This window comes from Doryrhamphus excisus, linkage group LG23 (genome assembly GCF_037039965.1).
Source record: "Doryrhamphus excisus strain RoL-2023G ecotype Guam linkage group LG23, RoL_Dexc_Guam_v1.1, whole genome shotgun sequence".
NCBI classification, from domain to species: domain Eukaryota; kingdom Metazoa; phylum Chordata; class Actinopteri; order Syngnathiformes; family Syngnathidae; genus Doryrhamphus; species Doryrhamphus excisus.
The window spans coordinates 6,689,543-6,710,132 of record NC_136379.1 but is presented as its reverse complement, the minus strand read 5'-3'; the positions used below and the strand labels follow the sequence as shown (position 1 = coordinate 6,710,132).

The following is a 20,590-nucleotide window of genomic DNA, read 5'->3' as shown; positions in this document are numbered from 1 at the left end:
AGACAGCTGGGATAGGCTCCAGCATGCCCGCGACCCTCGTGAGGAAAAGCGGTAGAAAATGAATGAATGTTTATTTTAGAAGAAACGTAACGTCAGAATTATTCAGACCTGGCCTAGTTCTATGGTTATCGTCACAAATGGTCTACTTCAAAGCAAAACTTTCTAAATGTTCATCACAGAAAATAAACAAACAGTAGCGAATCTGCATTCGGAGCAGATGGCTTAGTGCCAAGTAGTACTCCAAGTAGTACTCAGACCAGGGGTGGGCAAACTACGGCCCGGGGGCCACAACCGGCCCGCCAAGTGTTTGAATACGGCCCGCCCAATCTTTCCAAAGTATTTCATTTAAACTCAACATACAACCTGGCATCATGGCCTGAGCCAACCTTTTGATGGTTTTATCAATTTCGTTTTTTGACATGGTCTGTTGTTTACAAAGTGCTCCTGAAAAAAGGGACACAAGCACATAATATTATTATTAGATTATTAGATTATTATAATTATTATTAGAACTATGATGATTATTATAATTATTATATAAACGCTAATTATTATATTAATTATATATAATATTATTGTTATATTTGCATATTTTACATAATAATAATATAATAATTATTATTTTAATTTTATTGTAATTATTATAATATTTATTATTTTTAAAATATTTAAATATAAAATAATAAATAATAAGAGCAGATTGCATGACAATTTTACAGATACAATAATACCAGGTGGACTGTTACGCGTAAAATATATAGTCTCCCCTCCCCCGTAAATTTTGTCATATCAATGCGGCCCGCGAGTCAAAAAGTTTGCCCACCCCTGTGTTAGACTGTACTGGAGAAAAAAAACAACACATATATTATTAATATTATCCGCTCTGGCGCGTCCGTAAAAAGCCAAAAGAAAAACAAAATAAGGAAAATCAACAAAACTAAACTTGAAAAGCAAAGCCATAACTGTACAAGTGACGAATCAAGTCGTAATATGGCTATGATCGTATCCGGTTCTATGGTTATCGTCACATATGAGGTTTTAAGTTTGGCTTGACTTTAGCATGCTATGTTGGGCAAGGAAATACCACATCTGGAGGCGGCTGCAGTTCCACTGCTGCTAAATTGTGTCAAAAACCAGCTTGCAAATGACACAGTTTTACAAATCTCACGAAGTAGCAAATTGACCTTTCCCTACTCTTCCGTGTTTGGGTGTGTGCGTGTGTTACGTCGGACAAATGCTGCACAAGCTGTCAGAGGCGTCCTAACAAGCAGCAACAAGAAGCTGATAGGTATTTCTTGTCCTCACAAGGGTCAGATGTGATTAGGCGGGTCGTATGTGATGTCGCCCCTGCCGCCGCCCCCCCACCACCCCTTCCCCCCGTTGCTCCCCGAGCTAATAACGAGTCCATTATGGCCGCCTTCCTCCTTTCATGCTGCTGCTGCATGTGTGCAGGAAGGAGCGGGACTGAGAGCTAAATCGGCAGCATTCTTCTCCTATAGTTAAAGTCCGTGGCTCAAATGTTTTTGCACGGCCAAAGAAGAAGTTGAGGGGGAAGGTCATGATAGCCCGAGGCCCAGGAGGGGTGGGAGTGCTCGCTCTCGCCTGGGCGAGGTCAAGAGGAGAGGTAACAGGAGTCTGCACAGTCTGCTTCTCTGTCATATTGCTCCGTTTTATACTGAAGCATATCAAATAATAATATATAACAATCATTTCTTCTCTTTGCTTTAAATTAAAAATCATTTTTTTTATGGTACCTTCAATAAAATGTGGTTTGATGGCGCTATCCGAAGCCAAGGATCCAGCAGAGGGCGCTGTCTCACAAGTCAATGCAGGCAACATTTTCCAGCAGGAAGCTGTGTTGACAAGACCTGATTTTGAAAAAAATAATATTAAAAGGCAAATTTTCTGTTAGATGTGTACTCAAATATTGAAACATTTACAATTAATATTTGTCTTCTGCTTGGTGAATTTATTTGTATGAGTATTTATAGTAAGTGGTGATAACATGTGTTGAACTGTGATTTTTAGGCTCTTTTACCGTACTTTGGTCTGCAACAACATGGAAATAATCAGTACAATACAACTACTGTTACACATAAACATAACTATAAATCATTATGAAATCATATGCATATAATGAACAGAAATCAATGAGGAAATACATTCAATTCAGAGGCTTATTAGTGAGCCAAATGGACATATCAGCACATATAGCATGAGACACATAACAACGCATAAGTATCAATCTGCACCACACACGGTGTGTTCAAAGACCACAGAAAACAGAGACCGCAAAGCCTGACAAAGACACATTATTCGTGAAAGCATAAATTGACTTTCCCATGCAAAATTGGGGTCTTTCTGACACAGTCAGTGCATCCAGTCATCAAACAGCTCAAAAAATACACTAATTAGCCACAGCACCACGTAAGAAGACCGGCTCTCATTTAGCACACTTTTTTTTTCTATTTAATCAGATCTGTTTATGGAATGCGGAGGGAAGCCGGAATACCCAGAGAAAACCCACTCATGCACAGGGAGAACATGCAAACTCCACACAGAGATTCCCAAACAAAGATCTGATCCCAGATAGTCCAGATATCCTGACTGTGTTGCTAAAATACAGAAAATGCTAACCACTAGTCCACCGTGCAGGACGCCTTAGTCATAAATTAACTATTTTCAGCATAAAAAACCTGTCTAAGTATGGTTTTTAACATTATTAGAGCCCTCTACACATGGCATAGCACCCCTATAATCCCCTATACACTCCTATTTCCCAATATAGTAAACATAATAAGAGAAAAATAGATATAATTAAGAACACATGACAGAATTGGGAGAGTTCCTTGTTCTTTTTTTGTTTTACTTCCTGTTTTGTACAGCACTTCCTGCAATGGCCATTGTTTCATTGATGTAACATTACTGACACCAATTGACCGGCGTAGAACACTACATATCATCACAAGGGTTTACCTCATTGACCCACTTTTATGCTTGCTTAAATAGCCATATATTAATATATATATTATACATTGCATATATTTTTTGAGTAATAATAAGCCTCATTCAACAGCATAACAGTGATGATTTCTTATGTCTGTCCAACAATGTTGCCATTTTAATATGTTTTCAATATATTGTGCAAAGGTATTGAGCCAATCCAAACTTTGAAATACAAAAAAATACATAGAAAAAGTAGTAAATCCATTTCCACATAACTTTGCAGAGGGGTGACACATGGCACGGAAGACGCCATTAAGATGCCAAAGACTTTTGTGCATTTGCACAGCACTGCAAGCCGCAATAATAATGACACTGGTGTAAAAAAAAGTTGAGTGAAAGTTTGAGTCGGAGCGTTGCATGCATGCAGAGCAGCAGTGTGCAGTGAAGGAGTGGATGTGGAGCAGCTCCTCATCAGCACATCATTTATTCATTGACATGGATTTCCAAGCTGCACTCTCTCACTCTCTCTCTCTGAGCGAGAAGAACATCTCAAGCTGCCTTGAACTTGAGCGACTGTGAACCTGATGTTGCCTTTCTGTGGGTGGGGGAAAAAAAAAAAACGAAAAAAAAAAAAAACATTCCACAACCACGCCGACCTTGCGCTGCCAATTGTTGGCTTGAGGGCCATTTAATTAAATCACAAACTTATCACTGGGATTTTAATTATGCTGCTGCACACGCATGCTTCACTTGTGCCTTAGTGCCATCTAGGGGTCAGTGTGGGTATTGCCATTCATTGCTGCCTATGGACACAAAATACAGGCTGTGAAGATGGAAGAAAGTTCCACTCTTCTGGGGAGAATTCAGACTATACTTTGGAATGTTGGCTAAAATGCTAAAGTACTTCAATACATTGTGTTTCCTCAAGTTGGGGTCGTTCCGCTTCTCAACTACAGAAGGTAACAGGCATCCAGCAGGATAAGGTACTCATTGTACTTTGTACACACATAATTTTTTTACTAATATTAAATGAAAAAGCTTGTAATGTTTTTTTTTACTTCAGCTTTACAGATGCCATGTCCCCACTATAGATGAATTACAAGTAAAAAAGTTCATTTCATGTGTTAAGTGAAGGAAGGGCCTACGTCTTGCTATTTTTTCACATAACTCAGACATCCTTGTTTGACGTTTTTTCACATATTTCTCAAATAACTCGTAAAAAAGGAGTGTCCTGTACCGTTTTTGTTTGGTTTAACTTAAACCTTCCACATGAACGTCATCTTTACCGATGTGTTGAGTGCGCTGGAGGTGTTTCGTGTTGTTTTTACAAGGTCTAGAGCGCAGTAAAGACTACACAGTGGCACCAACTATTAAAGGCGATCGAATATGCTTTTTCCACTGTTCTGACCTATAAATGTATTTAGAATGTTGTATTCTCGTGTTAAACCATGCTAAAGTTTCAGATGATGAGGTTTGGGCATTTGGAAATGAGCCCTGAAAAAAGTTTTGGATGGCTCAAAACGCTCTGTTTCAAAAGGCGTTGCAAAACTGTTCCTTTGTGATGTCACAGAGGGGTGGACATCCTTATATGGGCGTGTCTGTAAGCAGATAAGCTCTCCACACTCTCCCAAGCGCTGCTCATTTGTTTACATCCTAGCAAAGCCACATTTGTTTACAATTCCTAAGGACGCAAACATCAGGAACAAGTGGTTGGAGTTCCTGATTCCCTACCAGCAAAGGAAATTGATTTTAATCCATCAACGGCATTTCAAACTGGACTGTTTTGTAAACATGGGTTGGTATTCAGCTGGACTAGCGTGAGCAAACAGTAAGTAACAATTTATCAGTGTCCTAACTGTGTTTATTAGCGCGCAGACCTCACAGCTAGGAGACCAGGGTTCAATTCTCCGGGTACTCCGGTTTCCTCCCACATTCCAAAAACATGCTAGGTTAATTAGCGACTCCAAATTGTCCATATGTATGAATGTGAGTGTGAATGGTTGTTTGTCTAGATGTGCCCTGTGATTGGCTGGCCACCAGTCCAGGGTGTACCCCGCCTCTCGCCCAAAGACAGCTGGGATAGGCTCCAGCATTCCCGCGACCCTCATGAGAAAAAGCAGTAGAAAATGAATGAATGAACTGTGTTTATTTTGTGTAAGTCAAGAAGTTACCGTTGCAGTAAAGGTTAATTAGTTGCACTAACGATCCATTCAGCTTTTTTTATGCTGCTTTTCCTCATTAAGGTCACAGGAGTATGCTGGAGCCTATCCCAGCTAGCTTTGGGTGACAGACTATTATTAGTATTATTTAAGCGGACGACCAAACCTGGTGATTATTATTAGCATTTCCGCCAATATGGTAATCATGAAAGTTCTGCAGGCATGGGACTTTTCAAGCATAAACGTCAGCTTTACAGATGCCATGTGTTAAGAAGGAAGGCTATAGCAATGCAATACATGCAAATACTGGATGGTATTTCTTTTAAATGACGTAATAAGGGATGTGCACCAACAATGTGCTTAAAGAGATCAACTGTTGTTTCTTAATAACAACACCTTGATCCCATCTTGGAATTGCTCCCTTTCATCCACTTTCACTTGATGTTGTTTCACATCTTCGTTCAACAAGAAGAAAGAAGAAAAAAAAACAGAGAGAAAGGAGAAGACGGCGATGAGAACAAGATGCCAGGAAACCGAGAGGCGGTTCCTGGGTTTTGGGTGACTTACTCTCACGCAACACATGTGGCGTCTGGTCCTTGGGAGGCAGAGAGGTCCTCCCCTGCAGGTCGGGTTTCACACGGGCAGCCAAGGGCTAAACACTACCATCTGGACGCACCTTCCACGCGCACCCCGATGGCTTCCACATGGGACCTCCTCATCTCACACACACAAAACATGCATTCATTTGGCACAAAAGCAGCAGTATAGGTCACCACTGTGCAGGGAGCCAACTTTTACGACTTTGCATTACATAGCGAGGAGCTCAAGCAGCACTTTCTGCTTCAAAAGTCAAACAAAACATGGCCGTCTTCATGTGTGATGCCACGATGGAATTGAGCATACTTTTTACTGATATTAAATAAACTTCTGAGGTTTTATACTTCAGCATTAGAGATGCCGCATCGCTTTGCAGGCTCTTCACATCTTCATTATTTCTGCAAAAAGACAAAAAATTACAAACAAAAGGTTGCTGTTATGCAACAATGAGGGAAAGTGTGATGATAACCACAGAACAGGAAATGGTCCATGATACGCTAATGACTAATAACACAGCGATGACGAGGGAAAGCTTTGCTATTTCCATTTAAATACATGTAAAAATGTGTTATTTCCATAAAACAATTCAGAATTGTAAAAAATGTAATAAATGTAAAAATGTGTTATTTCAACAAAATAAATAAAATTAATAAATGTTTAATGAATTATATTTAAAAATTGATTTTTAATAAAAAAAAATTAAACAGTTTTATTTAAATAAAAAATAAAATTATTAATTACTCATAAATAAATACAAAAATACATGTAAGTTTTTTTATTGAAATATAATTTTAAATAAAAAAATACTAAAGTTTAAAAATTAAAAAATAAAAATTTTTAAAAATGAAATACGTCTTTGCATATATTATTAATTAATTGTAATTATTTATTTCAATAAAACACATGTGCACACACCACACCAGTGTAAAAATAAGTTGTAATTTCAGCTGGGATAGGCTCCAGCATTCCCCTTACCCTGCACCGCTAGTGAGGATAAACAGCATAGTAAATGGATGGATGGCTGAATGGTTTCCATTGTAACACATAGTAGACTGTTTCCCCAGACTGCATGTAAAATATATGAACAATGCATGCTGAGGAATAACAGTGCACCCACCAATACCCACATTTTATTTACACACACACACACACACACACACACACACACACACACACACACACACACACACACACACACACACAAACAAACGTCTGCTGTGAGGAAGCGAGCAAGGCTTTAATCAACAAATTCACCTCTGGGGGGCCTCCACGCGAGCGGGGCCGCTCTTCTGGTGGCCGTGCACAATGAATCACCGGGACCGTCCGAGTTGGATAGCCTGGACCCGGGCGCCAATAACGCTAAGTGTGAAACCCAATCTCTTACGCGCTCCGGCGTACGACCTGTGTGGAGACAAGTGTCTGAATGAAAACAAGCATGACTGATTGCACACAGAGCAATGCCTCATGTTCTACATTGCATTCTCAATGTGGGGATTTTTTTTTTTTTTACTTTGGATGAGAAGACAAACTGGGGAGGAAAAAAAAGGCAAAGGAGGTGTTTACTGGGGTGGGGGGTGGGGTGTCACAAGCTGGCTTGACCCTCAGGACCTTCAACTTACATCCAATTGACACAGAGAAGGTCACATGGCATTCAGGCATTCAATTTAGCTCCATGTGTTAGCATTTCACTCACTTGTAGTAAATATTAAAGAAATCTAACTTGTATCAGTTACAAAGCTAATATATATACGATATTAAATATGTAGATTTGATAATGATTTAATAATGGTGAGCGTTTGACCCTTTGACAGATTGTTTCCATTACTTCCTGTGAGTTCCACTGGCTCGGAAGTCAACTCCTGGAAGAGAGGAACTCTTCCAAAATTGACCAATCACCAATTTGTAAGAAATCTTTGACATGTTTAAAGGACGCCCTCCATCCCTACGGTGCAGCAAAGCATCATGGGAGGCCATATATACACATGCATGGAGGCAAGGATGCACCAGAGGCCCTCTGACTTCACGCACTGTGTATGTTATGAATGAGAAAAAATACATATCGGCGCCATGGAGCCAGGCCGCTTTAGTCCTTCCTATTAATCCTCAGCACGGTGATTTATGGCAACATGCTTGTCAACAGCCACACGCTCCCACGGCAGCCATTGGCCCGCTACGAGGAATAGCAGAGTTTAACAGTACCAACCCCCCCCCCGCCGCCGCCATTTATGAGCATTCCCTTCCAGGCTGCTGCTGAATATATGAGCCGCTTGGACAACAGCAGCCTGCAAAACAGAAATCATCCATTGGAGCCGTGAAAGCATCTATTGGTCATAATACAACTTTGCAAATTGATGCAGTTCGCATTTACATTCACCAAGGTGAGGGGGAGGCGAGCTGAAGAAGAGAGCACTGTGTAAATTATTTTTACACCCAGCACACATGGTAGTGCATGCATGCACTTAGGACGGATAAGATGCTTGTTAAATACTGCCATCTGGTGGACACCTGTATACTGCATGATAGGTTTAGGGACCTTTCCTGTACACCGGAGTGCCCGGAGAAAACCCACGTAAACTCCATGAGGAGAATCGAACCCACGTCTCTCCAATCTCCTGACTGTGTGGCTACATGCTAACCACTCCAACACCGTGCAGCTCTCCTTGTAAATCTTATTTTATGACCTTATCCCCTAACCAGTCCAGGGTGTGCTCTGCCTCTAGCCCAAAGACAGCTGGGATAGGCTCCGGCATACCCGGTGTAGAAAATGGATGGATCTTATTCCCATAAGTTGACTTTTCCCTCGACCTAATTTTCCACCAAATGACTTTATTTTGTTTTGTTTCTCATATGACTTCAACTTGATACTACTGTATTTAAATGATGTTATCTTTCCTCATAATATTTTGACACAATTTTTGTAAAATTACAGATTTTTCAATTTTTTCTGTTTTTTTTTTTAAATATTTTTAGAATGTGCCATTAGAAAATGGCCCCTGAGCAACTTTTTGGACATCCCTGCTGTAAATATACCAATCAAAACACACACACTCACAAACCAACAATCCATACAGCATCAGAAAAAATTCTGCCTTTACAAAAGATAATGCTCAATTTTGAGAGGCATACATGTAACAACTTATTCAGATCCAAGACTGTAACCACTGTTACATTAAAACCTCTAAATGAGCTTATTATGGTTATCATAAATGCAGAATTGAAACTCATTAAATGGGGTCCCTAATGTAGTGGCCCATAAAAGTATTCATAATTACAATACAACTCAATTTTCAACATCACATTAGTAATTTTATTTTTGTCACGTTATCGACAAGGACAATGACGTCACAGCAATACTGACGCAAGCGAATCCATTTTTGAGGTGTTGCAATTATAACGTCCACAGCTAGATGGCGGTGTTAGCCTTCATGTAACACACACCGCCTTCCCTTACCCCCCCCTCCAATCACCTGACCACCTGCTGAGCTCCTTTGTCCTATCACCTCTCCATCCTTATCTTCTGCCTCCTCCTGTGGGTCTTGTCGCCATGGCGCCACTTCCCTGGGTTGCTCTACGGCGCGGCCACGGCCTGGGTTTCCCCTCCGGAGGTGAGCAGCTGTATCAGGCTTCCGGAAGCCGGCCTGCCAGTGCCGGAGGCCCACTTGAGGAACATTCTGCAGCAACACCCAGGAAAGGTCAAAGACAGTGGATACCTTTAGAGCACCTTTGAGTAAAGGTCCCCAGCCGATGCAGACCACGCCCCAAAGAAGCCACAGCGTCATTAAAGCGTTCCCGGGCAAAAAGCATCTTGAGTATTGATGACGTCTCGTTGAGGGAAGAAGCGATTATGGTTGTCTTTTTCCTGACAAACGACATCAGCCTGTTTTTTTCCGCGCCATCGCTGCCGCTTTTACGACAATCATTCGTCACGTGCCAAGGTCAGAGCGGTAATAAAAAGGACAATGATGAAGCGATAGTCGTCGCCTTTCATTTCCCGCCATGCAGATGCGGTTTCTATTTGCGGCCCCTGTGTGGCAGATGCTGGCCTAATCTAATCTGCTGTGTCTGATGCTCAGGCCGTGCGCTCGCTCAATTACAATGCATGTTTACTGACGCGCAAATTGTGTTTCGTTCATCACCTTTGTCTGAAATAACATGTCATCGGTCATGGAACATTTTGGAAATGTACTTATCTCATATCTCTTATCTCGTATGACACCAGCATTTGTTTACTGAAGATTTTACAAACTTCCAGTTCATTAATGCAACAATATGTTTATTAATATGGTTGTATATGACACAGAGCGCTGTTTAGTAAGCAATACTTAGTTCACCTTTTTAGGTATTTGTAAACACTATATATTTTTGAAGTGATTAAGATACAGTTAATTAATTAATGCGCATTAAAACTTGCCTAGTAATTTGTTATTTCAGATGATTTCTTTTTTCATTGTGTCTTTACTACTACTACTACTTTGAATTTCGTGGCTTCTCTGCAACACTGTTTTTAAAAATATTTTAATTCATAATCATTATGATTTATGCTTGAATAGGGCCTATTATTAGTCAAAAATATGCATGAGGAAATATAGAAATATAAGGCATAGAGAGGACACATCTAAAGACGGTGTGATGAGATGTGGTATTCTCCACTGGTTACTCGGTAATATTACACAATAAAACCCAACTCTGAACCCCTCGTGTCACTTCCTGTCTATGTCCCCAGAACACATTTACAGTAACAGACACGAGCATGAATCTTATTTATGTCTTACTCCCTCCTAATATGTTTACTATATTGGGTAAAATGAGTATAAATGTGACTATAGGGGTGTTATCTCATGTCTAGAGGGCACTAATAATGTGAAAGTAGTAGACTAAAACACTGCATTTATAAATAAGGAATCCTACTTACCATGGTCAGGTGTAGATCCAATTAATCGAGATAAATGAGGCATTACCGTTCAATAAAAATTTCTGATTCTGATAAAAATGTTCATTTAAAATATAAAATAAGATTATATAATATAAAAATAAGATTTACCAGAAGGCTCATACTGAAGCATACAGTTTAAGATGTAAATCTACTATTTCTGCTCCGAATACAAATGATGAGCCACTGTTAGCACACTCACTCTGCGACGTACTCCAGCGACGTCCACGTGCCGAAGTCGGCATCAGGCATGAACTTCCTGTTCATGGGCGTATCCAAGGTAACACTATTAAAAAGGAGAGAGATGACAATCAGCAGAAGGACAAATGCAATCTGTCTGTGAGGCATAACAATAATTGCTTTATGTATTTTGTAACACAGCACCTTTTACTGCAACATTTATTTACATCATTAAGCAGCGTGGGCACCATGATTGGACACAACTTACTAGATTGTGCGAATGTCCCTAGAGGGTCTATTGAAGCATCACGAGGTGGGAGCGCTTTAAAGCTGCCAACAAAAGCAGCCGCACATTCATGAGGCCAGACAGCATCAGTCATGTGACCCAAAGCTGCAGAAATGCAAGTCATTGGTCTGATACAAAGCAGATGTGACAGCAACATCCCTCCGGGCTGCCAATGTTGTTGTTGGTGTTTGTGTTTGTGGAGCGTGCAGCCAAAAAGAAGACACCGGAGAGATACACCATTTAAAAAAAATAAAAAATAACATTGTAGACCATCATGATGGTCATGTGCATGATTAGTGATATTCCATTTGCAGCCCTATGCATTGGTACTGTCTGACATTCACTCATTTTCATTTTCTAACAACAGGGTTGCAGGGGTGCTGGAGCCTATCCCAGCTGTCTTCGGGCGAGAGGCAGGGTACACACTCGCCAGCCAATCACAGGGTACATATAGACCAGGGGTCAGCAACCTGCGGCTCCAGAGCCGCATGTGGCTCTTCAGCCTCTTTATTGTGGCTCCCTTTGCGATGCTTGAATATTTTTAACACCCAAGTGGGGAAAATGCACGTCTTTTGTAATGAGTTTTAAAAAATCCAACTTTGTCTGAGACCATGAATGCATCCTGAGTGAGTTCTGACTGCTATCCAGTTCAGTACATGAAGAAAAACAAGTAATACTTACCTACAAATCTAAAAAATAAATTCGAGATAATTTAAAAACAGCGGCATGGGAACTTGTTTTTACGTTTACAGTAGTTTACACATACATTTATGTAAGTTTATCTCCAAAACTAGCAAGAGTACTCCAACTCGTCTTTTCTTATCTGAACTACTTTGATACCCCCAAATTCCCTCCAATGTTGTTTTAAACATACTATATGTTTTGCGGCTCCAGGCTATTTTTCTTCAGTGGGCATTGGGTAAAATGGCTCTTTTCATAGTAAAGGTTGCCGACCCCTGATATAGACAAACAACCATTCACACTCACATTCATACCTATAGACAATTTGGAGTCGCCAATTAACCTAGCATGTTTTTGGAATGTGGGAGAAAACCCACACATGCACGGGGAGAACATGCAAACTCCACACAGAGATGGCAGAGGGTGGAATTGAACTTGGGTCACCTAGCTGTGTGGCCTGCGCACTAACCACTCTTCGTCCGTGCAGTCCCCAAACAGTCATTTATTTATTTTTTATTTCAGTGTCCTGTGTTTATTATGTGTAGGTCATGGAACAAAATTGTTTGTCAGTGTAGCATTATAGAGTGTGCATACAGGGAGCGGGGTTGCTAACAGCCGTTTCCCATAGTCTGAGGTTTTTTTAACACTGGTATTCCTGCAAAAAATGTGTAACGACCACATTAGACGTTACCGATGCTGGAGAAACGCTAAATTGCTAAAGCTACTTACTATTTTTCATGAGAAACTTCGGACTGTCCATCGGACTGTCTCTAGTCTACTTCCGGATTGGATTCAGGATCGAACATATATGGCAGTATGTTAAAAGCCGATGTTTTAAAAAGATATATTACAGTTTATCAACTCCTATAAAGTTTATAATTGAACAAAAAGACAAACCCAATGGCTTTGGTGTGTGGTTAGAAGGGGTGCATGATGGGAAATGTAGACTTGAGCACTTACGGCAAGATGGCTACTGCGGTGGCCCCTGAAGGCATCCCGCTGTTTTTGGTGGCCAGACTCTGGCACAGCTGGTGCACGGCGGCCTTGGCCATGCCATAACCGACCATGCCTGGGGGTAAATGAGCGTACATGAAGACAACACCAGGAGAAAAAAAAAAAAGAAGTCACCTTTTTCTAATGTACATTAGATATAAGACCCCATCATTATGTGTTTCAATGACACCCCAGCAGTGAAAGTTTGCAGAATCTGGATCCATTAAGCAACACCCCCTCCGTGCAAAACCGGCTTTCCAAAGAATCCCAAGAATTCCGCCTGATGCTGTCTCATGACACGCTAATAAAGAATGAGCCAATGAAAAGAAGGGGAGTTCTCTTTCAAGTTTGGCTTCCCGAGAAGAGCTGAATGAGTGAAACAAGCGAGCGGTGGCGATCTGACCTGAGGCTAGCCTGCAGATGCAGACGTTCCGGAGTACGTCGGCCACAGCTTATCCTTGTGCACCATCCATGATGGATCTAATTGCCTTGTGTGTTTTTGAAGCATAGTCTGTCAATAACAGTGTCTAAAGTGTAAATAACAGGATAAGAGGGTTGTCATGGACTTTGGTCACATGACAGCAAACGCATATTTGTTGAAGCTTTGTTGTTGAAGCTGGTGCCACATCAACCAAAAACATTTTCAATTCATATTACTACATTTATATTTAATGAATTGACAATACATACATAGTATTTTGTATACAGTATTCAAGTGCAGCGACGATTTCAGTCCGCACGCCACTGTACCTTATCTGATAATGGCTTTCTTCAAGCTCCTGATTGGCTGAAATAGCTAGGCCTTAGCGTGCCAGCACTCATTTTTTTCATACACAAAACAATATCTTTTAACTTAATACATAATTTCCGTTTCGTGGTTGAATACGGCTTAATATTAGTCAAACAAATATGCACATTTAAGCAAATTATATGATTTTTTGGGCCAACATTAAGCATTTTCAAGCATAAAAATGGCTCTAAGAACTGAATTACAAATATAAGCCATTCAGAAGACACATTGAAAGGTGTTGTGATATACGTAGTACTCTACTCTGGTCACTAGGTGTCAGTAATGTTACACTGATGAGACAATAGTCACCGCAGGAAGTAACAGGAAGTAAAAAAAGAAACACATCAAGGCACTCGCTCAATGCTAACATGCATGAGTTTATTATATGTCATGTTTATGTCTTATTTTTCATTATTATGTTATTATAATTATGTTAATGTGTAAATGTGACTATAGGGGTGCTATTTTATGTCTAGAGAGCTCTAAAGTTTACAAAAAGTATTTAAAAAGGCTGTAAACAGGTTTTCTATGCTCCAACATTAAAGAATGTATCCCTAAATTGTATCGTATAGTATTTTATCAGTACCCCCCCAAGCCCCCCACCGCATTTGTCAATCTTTCTGCATTTTGTATGTATCACACAGTTGATATCATTGTCAAATGTAGACTTTTAGAGCGTCACCTCCAGTGAGCTCCCTTTTAAATATTTACTTGGCCTGATTTGGCCCGTGTTGGAGAAGAAGCGATCGGTTCGTGGCGAGGTCAAAAAGGAGCAGCTGACGGACAAACAGGCCGATCAAAGCATCGACTTTCTGCTTACTCTCACGGCGCTGCCAGAGAATCCTTTTGCAATTCTTCGTCTCAGTTTGTGGCTTGGATCCATTTTATCGACACCTCTTGCCCTCGCTGTTGTGAGCCTCCTATAAAGGCGTTCATTCCCTCAATGATGCCCTGTGGTGCTTTCTATTACACGTGTAATCTGTATTGACAAGCTGGACAACAAACATACACTTTCTGCCCCCACCACCACCACCACACCACCCGCCCCTCAAAAGCTCAATGCCTGTTACCATGACGACCACCCGTAAGGATGACGAGAACAGTAAACAAATGTCTCACCTCCGGTCCCTGACAGAGCGGCTTTGGCCCCCGCCAAAGTCAACAGACCCCCGGGTTTCAGGTGCAGAGCTGCCAGGTGGCTGGAGATGGTGGAAGTCCACACGCTTTGTTTCCACATCAGATCTGTGTTTTTGTATAAATCTAAGAAAACACACAAGTTTTCCACAGAAATAAATACTATGAATACTTTGATATTCTAATAACATCCAATGTAGGTCAACATATACTAAGCAGCTACATAAAAATAAATACATAATAAATAAAATACAGTTGGCTACATAAAAATAGAGGCCAGTATTTTTTTCTCAATTATTATTTTCTAAACAAGAATTTTAATGAATGCATTTCTTGGTTATCCAAATAAATAATAATAATCAGCATTTTATGGGTCAATCAAAAAAAACAAGCTGTGTGCTGCAAATGATCCCCAAACAGGACATACATACAAAGTTTACATTCTCTACTGGCACGCAGTAGATGCAGCACGGTTCCATGGCAGTGATTGCTTTTTCTTTGGCTTTTTTTTCTTTACAACAGCAGTGAAGCAGTGAGACTCCGGCACCACCGTACTCACCTGTCATCAAACCTACAGTGGGCTGTTTTCCTGTTTTACAGTGGTTAACTTCTTTTTACACTTGTAAACATGACTTTACTGATTGCCTGTACATTCATGCTGGCAGCAGTTTGACCCTGGAACAGATCATTTCCATTATTTCCAATTTCTTTGGCATGGATAGTTGGACTGTTGGATAGTCACTAAAATTAAAAACTATGTATCTTACTAATTACTGTTTAAGACCGTGATGTGAAACATTGGGGGATTCAAACTTGGGTTCCAACCTTTAGAACTGCAGTTTCCTCCTGCCCATCCGCCCGCCACACACAAAATGGCGTCCACCTTCTGCTCTCCGAGCAGCTGGGCCATGTCTGCTGTGACCTGCGAGACCAGAAGCCTTGTTATTCAGTACATCCCACAGTACTAGTAGAGCATTGAAACACATCTCGTGATAAAAGGGAGGATTAATCCTCCCCACTATTTTTCTTTTTTAAAGATAATCTGCATCAGCTGATGTCTGCGGTCACATGGCATCTTAACCAGGCAGCTTGTATTTGGGTAGTATAATAGATGCTTATTAGCATGAATGGGCCGTTAACAGAAATAGAAGCGCTTGTATTGTCCTTTAATATCGTTTTTATATGAGGTGGCAGTAGCTTAGTCTGGGAAGAACCTAGTACACAGGTTCCAGACTTACCGTGTTCAAAAACAAGCTGTTGAGAAAGGCACCGAACCACCTTGTATCAGCTCAGAGGGCGTAGACACCGTTTGTGTTTGTGTGTGTGTGTGTAGTGTGCAACACAATGTGTATATACAGCTGAGTGTAAACTGAAATTCCCCTTAAGCAGACCTGGGGATATTTGCGGCAGCAACTCATTTTTTAATGATCCACAGCATATTCTCACGATGAAATCAAAATTAAGGCCACATTGAAAAGAAAACATGAAAGGCTCCATGGAAAAACAAGCTCTTTTTTTTAAAATACACCACAGTACTATAGTAGTTAGTGAGATTCAGCTTCAGGGTGCGATTTCATTCTAAAATGCACAATAACCTTTAAATGTTGCAAATGCCAAAAACCTCAAATACGACCGCATGAGAGAAATGCTGCAAGTACACGGAACACAATGAAAGTTTGCGGACGTTGCTGCGTGTCGGCAACCATAAATTGGCTTTAGATAATCAGAGGTTTCCGCTCCAGGCAAAACACCTGACATTTTCATGTGTGACTTGAACACAGCAGGCACAGCTAACAGCTGTGAAACGGAATTTCTTTTACTGACTAGAGTTCTTAGGAGTCACTCATGAACGAACAAAGTGAATCGTGTACTTGATTCACTGGAGTCACTTTACGTGAAGGGCACACGTAGAAACAGTAAAGAGAAACAGTGTTGAATGTTTGTTAACCTGTAATTCAGTGAAACTTGAGGCTTTGTCGAGTACCTGTAAGTCGGTGAAACTCACGTGTTTGCCAAGCAACTGTGAGTGGTGAGTCAATGAACCTCGAGTCTTTACCCATTAACCATGAGTTGGTGAAACAGTCTTCATTCGGTACCATGAGTTGGTGAAACTCTTGATGACCCGAGTCAGTGTAACTGAAGTCTCAGTGATGAGAAACACTATTCATTTTTACTGAATTGAGTTCTTATGAGTCACTGAAGTTAATCTGGTATTCGATTCACTGGAATTACTTGCATGAAGAGCATGTGAAACCTGATTGTACCCATGAGTCACTGAAGTTAAAGGGGACAAGTGTTCGTGAGTCATGATTCAGTACAAAGACGGGAGTTTAGAACGACTCGTTCATGACTCGCACATCATAAACGCTCTGGTCGACATAGATGCAGCGCCACAAAGCTATCTTGGTCATCAGTACACAAGCAAACCTCTCAAACGCGCGTTGTCGTTATGCTAGAACACACAATTTAATTACGCCGTTTTGCTTCTAGAACTGGTTATTCCGTGGAACCGCAAAGCTGTCAGCAATCACTCACCTGTCCAGCCTGCTCGCAGAAAGAGTCCGTCAACTTGACGATGACGTTCTCGTTAGCTTCGTCATTGGCAGCCATGTCGATGTTGGCAACCCACTAGTGGGTTAAAAGAACATACACTTTAATTCAACATTTATTTTTAACTCTAAAGTCAGTACACGTTACAAGAGCAGCTAGCTCGCTAGCTAGCCCCGTTTAGCCTGCTGCTAGCATGCTTTCACTCACCCATCCTTTGGATTTGAAATGCTGGACAACCTTGGAGCCCAGTGCTCCTCTTCCGCCGTAAACAATCACCTTGTTAGCTGACATGGTTCTTCTGGGACGAGCGGCCAGGGAGTGAGCCGAGGCAGGACCGGTATGAGGCTAAAGAGTCAAAGCTGCAGGAGGAGGCGTCTCCCACGGGAGAGCAACCTGTTGCTCTCCCGTGGGAGCTGGAGCTGGACTAGTGTTGCGTTCAGGAACACACCGTAAAGCCCTCAAATTTCATTCACAATGTCCGCTTTACGATTATCGTACGCCCACACAAAAGGGAAAATAAAATGACAGTTTACATAACAATATAATCATCGTGAGTAGTATACATGAGTAGTACCAGATGGGTGACGTAACAATCAAGTAAGTATTGTATAAGTAAGTATTGTAAAAAGTAATAGTGGAAAGTGAACATAGTTAATGAAAAAAATCCCACGTTGGTATATGTACCTGAAGCAACCAGAGGTGTTTGATTTTGATTGTTTGGTGTTCATTCATTCATTTTCTACCGCTTTTCCTCACGAGGGTCGCGGGGGTGCTGGAGCCTATCCCAGCTGTCTTCGGGCGAGAGGCAGGGTACACCCTGGACTGGTCGCCAGCCAATCACAGGGCACATATAGACAAACAACCATTCACACTCACATTCATACCTATGGACAATTTGGAGTCGCCAATTAACCTAGCATGTTTTTGGAATGTGGGAGGAAACCGGAGTACCTGGAGAAAACCCACGCATGCACGGGGAGAACATGCAAACTCCACACAGAGATGGCCGAGGGTGGAATTGAACCCTGGTCTCCTCGCTGTGAGGTCTGTGCGCTAACCACTAGACCACCATGCAGCCCCTTGTTTGGTGTTAATAAAAATAAAAAAAGATTAATGATAATAATAACATCCATACATTTTTTTTTCAAGCTGGAGCCTATTCCAGATGATGTCGAGCGAGAGGCGGGGTCACCCTTTTGATCATTCCGGAAAATAAGGGAAGTGAATGTGATTAATGTACTGATTCACTCATTATACAGTATGATTTCAAAATGTATTAAAGAACAAAGCATGTGACAGGAGGAAGAGGGAGAAGAAACATGACTTAGTATGACTTAGTTACTATGGCGAGTGAAGGAGATTATTTCAAGTAAATTGCATGTAAGGAGGAGGCCAGATGGGAAATTACTACATCAGAAGCCACACTGTAAAGTAGTAGTAAAGAATATACATTTATACAAAATAATGTCAGCACCTTGTAGGGACTGAATTGTATTTATTAATTTTAATGGATTTTACTAACAAGCTATCATGTATGTTTTGTATTGTTGCATTGATTTTTTTCCCCAAATATTTTGCAAATGTTTTACATTCCCACTTCCCTGCACAGCACTTTGGTCCAATGTGGTTGTTTTATGGTTCTTTTAAAATAAAGTTGGATCGTATTGGATCATTTGCAGTCATCTGGTGCCCACAGTGCTAGTTGATGACACAGCAGAGTTGTTGTTACTTTCTGTGCTGTGTCAACGCGACAAGCCTGCTTCTCATGAATAATACACACCATTGTATCCAGGCTGTACTGTATGTCTCACACACACACACACACACACACATAAACAGCTGTGACAAATACATTCCTGCTTTGTGTCATCTTGCATAGTTACAGCACAAATGTGTATCGCCTTCACTTTAGATGACAACACGTCGGCTTGTTGTTATGTCCTGTATGCAAACTTAAACATTAACCACAAACACAACTTTCTATTATTATGAGTATGTTTACAGTAGGTGCTTTATATTTAATACAGAGCCCTCTGTCCACAAAGGGGTGCCGTCACACCTTAAGTTGTCATGTTTCATGTTAAATTGTACAATGTGGCGAAGGCCAATACTTTGGACACCACTGTAATCTATGTTTATTTCTGTTTACACAGATATTGAATGGTACCTTGAAGACAGAACATGAAGTTCACTTTGAAGTATTCTTAAGCTGTTGCTAAAGTATAAAAAGAGGTCAATCCCTCTGAAAAGTCTTACCTTTTTTGAACATCCTGTGTGTCCATCTGCTTCTGTTGAGACTGTGGCTTCTTCTGTTGGAATAAGGGTGCCAAAAAAAGCAAAAGAAAAAACAAAACACATGCATAGTTAATGGTTGAATGTATAGTTGCTTATTACTACTATGGTGTGAGTGTCAGGGGTTCAAACTTTTACAGTTTAGTGCGACTTTAGGGGTTTGCCGCCCCCCTCCCTAAACTGTTGGACATATTGAACTGTACCACCTGAGGCTGAGGGTGTATTTTCTGTGAAAGTTGAGGAGGAGGCAGAACCAGAGACAACACATTCATTACGCGCTTGTCTGCTTGGCGCATCTGCAAGATGCGGGAAGACACGAAGCTCACACGTCGGGTGGTGTCTGACTGTCAGCAAACATCAAATTAGGCCTGCATTGCCTGCAATGCTCACCGTGCACATGCGGCGGCAACGCCGAGCCTGTGTTAACGACGACAGCGGTGTAGGACTTCTTGCACATGTAGCGGTGATGGCTGCTGACACGTACCGTATGCTGTATACAACCACTGGACACTATATTAGGTATACCCGTGTAATGAGATCCAGTACAAGGATTCTGCCAAACTCGATTTTTGGAACACGCTCACAAAAGTCTGACGAAAAATTTAGCATTTTTTTCCCTCATAATAATAATGTAAATCCAATTATTCAGTTTCAGATTCACAGTCACAACTTTCTTTTGGCCCCATGGCGGGTTACTTTGATGCAAACCTGATTAGTTAGTTAATTACTAGAAAAAGTAGGGTTTACGAACACCTATGGGTGTAGTAGTATAGCATAACCAGGGTTTGTTACATAAGTTTTGGGTACAGTTACGTAAGAAAATGCAGCACATAAAATGCTTAGTGGTTGTGTTGACATCGTTAAAATATGTAGTATACAAGAAAGTGCAATGCTGTGGACTCACCGTTAGATGGCGCTAAAGTTTCACCTTGGGCTAGTTGTATGTCTTCAGTGCTAAAACATGAAACATAATGAAAAAGTACGCCACCAGCACGGTCTTTAAATCTTCTTATGGCCTTAAGTTTTGCTTTACTAATCAGCTTCTATTTCTT

The 20,590-nt window shown here is 40.9% G+C and overlaps 2 protein-coding genes across 2 annotated transcripts in view; both read right to left on the bottom strand.

The window, feature by feature from the left end:
* The window catches only part of LOC144894885 (uncharacterized), a 29,056-nt gene extending 21,412 nt beyond the window's left edge, over positions 1-7,644 (bottom strand). Inside the window, exons 1-4 of the mRNA XM_078788421.1 lie at positions 6,957-7,644; positions 6,047-6,100; positions 5,673-5,819; positions 1,755-1,868 (exon numbers count right to left, since the gene is read on the bottom strand). Of these exons, the coding sequence (XP_078644547.1) occupies positions 1,755-1,839 (85 nt within the window). The 5' untranslated portion in view covers positions 1,840-1,868; positions 5,673-5,819; positions 6,047-6,100; positions 6,957-7,644. The remainder of the gene's footprint in view (positions 1-1,754; positions 1,869-5,672; positions 5,820-6,046; positions 6,101-6,956) is intronic.
* A 1,342-nt stretch (positions 7,645-8,986) lies between these two features.
* On the bottom strand, positions 8,987-19,520 carry qdpra (quinoid dihydropteridine reductase a). Its single transcript, XM_078788487.1, has 8 exons — positions 19,503-19,520; positions 17,454-17,605; positions 17,232-17,324; positions 15,522-15,618; positions 14,682-14,822; positions 12,740-12,848; positions 10,835-10,918; positions 8,987-9,373 (listed from the first exon to the last, which is right to left on the bottom strand). The coding sequence occupies exons 2-8, from the start codon at positions 17,535-17,537 to the stop codon at positions 9,271-9,273; spliced, it is 711 nt and encodes a 236-aa protein (XP_078644613.1). The 5' UTR covers positions 17,538-17,605; positions 19,503-19,520; the 3' UTR covers positions 8,987-9,270.
* Between the last annotated feature and the right edge of the window lie 1,070 nt (positions 19,521-20,590).

Bases quoted from the DNA above. Each gene is read 5' to 3' on its own strand.
- qdpra (XM_078788487.1), bottom strand. From the start codon at position 17,537: ATGTCAGCTAACAAGGTGATTGTTTACGGCGGAAGAGGAGCACTGGGC. The intron at 15,619-17,231 runs GTGAGTGATTGC...CTGGTCTCGCAG, and splicing joins TCTGCGAGCAGGCTGGACAG to GTCACAGCAGACATGGCCCA. The intron at 14,823-15,521 runs GTTGGAACCCAA...GTGTTTTCTTAG, and splicing joins AGGAAACTGCAGTTCTAAAG to ATTTATACAAAAACACAGAT.